The sequence below is a fragment of the Lactuca saligna genome, chromosome 7 (genome assembly GCF_052625555.1).
Source record: "Lactuca saligna cultivar CGN05327 chromosome 7, ASM5262555v1, whole genome shotgun sequence".
Taxonomy (NCBI): domain Eukaryota; kingdom Viridiplantae; phylum Streptophyta; class Magnoliopsida; order Asterales; family Asteraceae; genus Lactuca; species Lactuca saligna.
The window spans coordinates 89177796-89182189 of NC_136423.1; the positions used below are offsets into that span (position 1 = coordinate 89177796).

General features: G+C 29.8%; 1 protein-coding gene across 1 annotated transcript; it reads left to right on the forward strand.

The window, feature by feature from the left end:
* The first annotated feature begins 1598 nt into the window (after positions 1-1598).
* On the forward strand, positions 1599-2241 carry FDC1 (2Fe-2S ferredoxin-like superfamily protein). Its single transcript, XM_078962798.1, has one exon. The coding sequence runs from the start codon at positions 1685-1687 to the stop codon at positions 2135-2137; it is 453 nt and encodes a 150-aa protein (XP_078818924.1). The 5' UTR covers positions 1599-1684; the 3' UTR covers positions 2138-2241.
* Positions 2242-4394: the final 2153 nt, after the last annotated feature.

The following is a 4394-nucleotide window of genomic DNA, read 5'->3' on the forward strand; positions in this document are numbered from 1 at the left end:
AGTCTCCATGGATACAAAAGAAAAGGAAAGATCTTGTACGACAACATCCAACGTCATTGGACAATCTTGTAGAACATGTCATACACACTCTTTATAAACAATGGGATGGTTCGGTGTTGTTCAGTCACCGTTTTTTGACTGGTATTCTGACATGTGAGTTTTGGATGTGCTTATATGCAGATAGTCATACAGGGTGGTTGGAATGTGATGTAAGTTACATTATTAGCCTACTTATATACATACTAAGCTTCTACTAACAACACTTACTTAACTAAAAATATTTTTAATTGCAACACATCATGTTATAGATCTCACTGCTGGTGGAGCGTAGATAGGATGACACTCGGTGGACGGTTGTACCGACAACTTTCAACACTTATGCATTTGACTGAAGTGTCATGCATGATGGATCCATTTACCCAACTTGGTCAGACTGTGATACTATATAATTGTGTTTCGATTACATTACCTAAGTATGTATGTAATAAAATGTTATTTGATGTTTAAGTATTTCTAACCTTTTTTGTAGCTTTACATCCCAATCGATATACCAATTGCTCACTGGTTTTTGGGTGCTTAAAATTTGAAGACTTTCCAAATGACAATATATGATAGTCGTTGGAAGAGCGGCTACTTTTCAGAAACCGAAGATTGGTTTATCAATATGTGAGCCCGCATCCAGAGACTATTAGTAGGTATCAACTACTGGGATACCGAACCAAGTGATTCATTCTCACTTGAGAGTTTCAACATGACTCTCGAAAAGGTGCCACAAGTACCACAACATATTGACAGTAAAGGGGATTATGGGGTGTTTTTGTGTTCATTTCTAGAAACGTTAATCACCAGGAAGTCATATTCTATAGACAGTCTAAGCGGTACATGGGCTATGTCACATCGTAAACGAATGGCGAATATTTGGAGTACAAGGAATAAAATGATTTGAACATTGTAATATTACTTCAAACAAATCCCTTTAGTTTATAAATTTATTTGGTTTTTGTTGATTTTAAGATTATCAATTGCATTTTATTTAATATATAAACAAAAAAAATAACTTCAAAAATCATACTTTAGTTTTATGAGGTATGTCCAAAATAAGTATACATTATATATAAAAAGAAAATTTGAGTAATCTAACCCTTAGAATAATTGTTATCTACTCTAATAAATAATTTTTTTACCATAACTATACTCATTGATTTTACCACATGTCATTTTGTAGTTATTTTCAATTAATTTTTTTTCCACATGATATTTTTGTGATTTTTTTCACTTTATTAATTTCCACATAATATTTAAATATAATAATTGCAATAAATATAATAAAAAATGTATATCAACTGCATTAATTAAGTTTCTTTTAATTTCAAAATTTATAAATTAAAGTTTCATTAGTTTCTTTTCTTTATTTATCTAAATTATTTGTTTAATTTAAAAAAAACAAACGCTTTAATTTTAATAATTTAATAATTTTTTATTTTTTCTTATAAATTTAAAATTTTGCAAATGTTTAAAATTTAGTATTTTTCTTTAATGTAATCTTACACCCAGTTCTTATAAAACAATAAATTATCTAAATTAAAAAGTGTAAAAGAAATGACGCCTACACAAACAAAACCTTATCAAGATTAGAACACCACACACCATCTCATCCCTCAAAAACATACAATCGTCATTCGCCATGGCAGCAGCAGCGCCTACCTTTCATATCACTACTCCTCCGCCCTTCACACTTGCCGCTCCGAGACACCACTTCGCCACCAATCTCCGCTCGCTTCACCCCCTACACCTCCGTGGCCGCCTCCGTTACACCACCACCTGCTCTTACAAAGTAGCAATCGAGCACGAAGGTGAAACGACTGAATTAGAGGTGGATCCAGATGAGACGATACTGGAAAAGGCGTTAGATTCGGGAATGTCCGTACCCCACGATTGCAAGCTGGGAGTTTGTATGACTTGTCCGGCGAAACTGCTTAGTGGAAGCGTGGATCAGAGTGAGGGGATGTTGAGCGACGATGTGATTGAGCGTGGCTACTCGTTGTTGTGTGTATCGTATCCCAAATCGGATTGTCATATCAAAATCATCCCTGAAGAAGAGCTCTTGTCTTTGCAATTAGCTACTGCCGATGATTAGCATCAGTTGATTTGAAATAGTCTTTTGTTTCCCAAATCTATTGGATACATTTCAACTTTTGTTTGAACTTTTTTAGTTAAATAAAGTTAAAATTGCGTATACAATGTTACTGAATGAATGTTCTTTCTTCTTTTCAACTCCAATTTTCATCCTATTTATACCAATTTGATTGGTATGAGTTGGGGGAAATCTATAGATATGTAACTTAATTGACATGTTTCTTCATCTATATCTCTAATCTTTAGTTCGATTGGAAGTGACTTTCTTCCTAAGCATCGTTTGAAAATGAACGCTTGTGATTTTTATGAGGATTATTGAAGAGCCGCTAGGAAAATGTTATTTTTATGATTGATTATTCAAGAGAATATGAGAAAATTGTTATTTTTATATCTGTTTATTAAAAGTCCATGGGAATTGTTATTTCTAAGATTAATTATTCAAAAGCCCATTAGAAAAGTGTTGTTTTTATGATTAATTATTCAAGAGCCCACGAAGAAATTGATATTTTTTTGATCCATTACCAATAGTCCATGAGGAAATGGTTATTTTTATTATTGATTATTAAAGCCCACGAGAAAATTGTTTTTTTTAGATCGATTATTTAAGAGTCGATGAGCAAATTATTACTTTCATGATTGATTATGCAAAAGCCTAGGAGGAAATTGTTATTGTTATGATCGATTATTCGAGCACCTATGAGGAAATTGTTGTTTTTATGATTTATTATTTAATAGCACAAGAGGAAATTGCTGTTTTGTGATCAATTAGTTAAGAGCCCATGAAAAAATATAAATATCTTTATTTAAGAGCCCATAAGAAATATCTTTAGTGGATTCATAAAGTACCAAATAATTAGTATTATGATATTTTCTATCATCTTCGTATGATAAAGTGGAATATGAGAATGTGTAAATGAAAATTTTGAAGGAATGGAAAATGAGTTGATTTTGAATAATAACAAAATTGTCATTCATTTGTTGTTTCTAAACCAAAATATCTGCAGTCTGCGGACCACATCTGTAGACCTCTGCAGTTAGAAAATGTAGACCAAACGTCTGCAGTCTGAAAAAAGAAGATTATTTGTTTTTTTAACATTTGCGGGCTACCAAAAAAAATTGAAATATAAATAAACTAATTTTTTTTAACGTCAAAGTGATTTTGTAAATATTTTTATGACTTTGTTATAAATAATTAACGAATCTATATCAATTTTTATGTATTATTGTATAAAAAAATAAAAATAAAAATAAAAATATATGAATTAACGTATATATTTGATAAAAACCAACAACTTTGGTTGTAACGTTATAACTAAACATTATAATTAGTAATCAAATAATTTGATACATAAATGGGCGGAAATAAACTTCGAATTTTTTGAATTAAATCCATTAAAAACGTACCATAAATATTTCTAGAGAAATTGACGATACTTAAATAATATTTTACAAAATTTGGCAAAAAAATATAAGATTATATTATGATTTTTTTTCATATTTATATAAACAACTTCAACGACTATAATTGTAATAAATCTTTATTTACAAATTTATCAAAAATATCATATTTGTATCGTCGAACGTTTTTTTTTTTTTTTTTTTTTATAAGTTTTGTAATTTTTTTTTCAAATTGTTTATCATTAATAAAGTTGGAAAAAATATAAATTAAAAAAAAAAAAAAAAAAAAACTTCAAAAAAAATAAAGATATATATATGTTTTTTAGGCTAGAAGATGTTTGAAGACTTTGGTCCACATCTGCGCCAAGAAGAGAGCGCGCAGACATTTTTAGGTTTGCAGTCTTCAAAAAAACAAGCAGTCTGTGAAAGCTAATGTTTGCACGTGGTCTGTGCGGCACAGACAGAAGAGGCTATACAGATCTACTTTAATGTTGAATAATAACACCAAGTGGAATTTTAAGGAGATAAGTCAAAGTTGTTCATTATAAAGGTTTTTAATGGGTATTGTCATTGTAATTTTGATGAAGTTAGTGTCGATGTAAAGATAATTAGTGTTGATGTAACGACAATTTGTATCATTTTATTTTGACCGATGGTTTGTTGGATAATCTAATTGTGGTAGTAGAATATAAAATCAAAAAATGGATAATTACTTGTTTCTATACAAAATCATAGTGTCATAAGCAATTATGTACCCATAAGGTTGAATATACAAAAGAAAAAAAAATTGCCTTGATGTACAAATATATGCTCATATGGTTGAATATACAAAATATGAGTCTTGATGTACAAAATACCAT

Excerpts from the sequence above, each read along its gene's own strand:
- FDC1 (XM_078962798.1), top strand. The coding sequence starts at position 1,685 with ATGGCAGCAGCAGCGCCTACCTTTCATATCACTACTCCTCCGCCCTTC.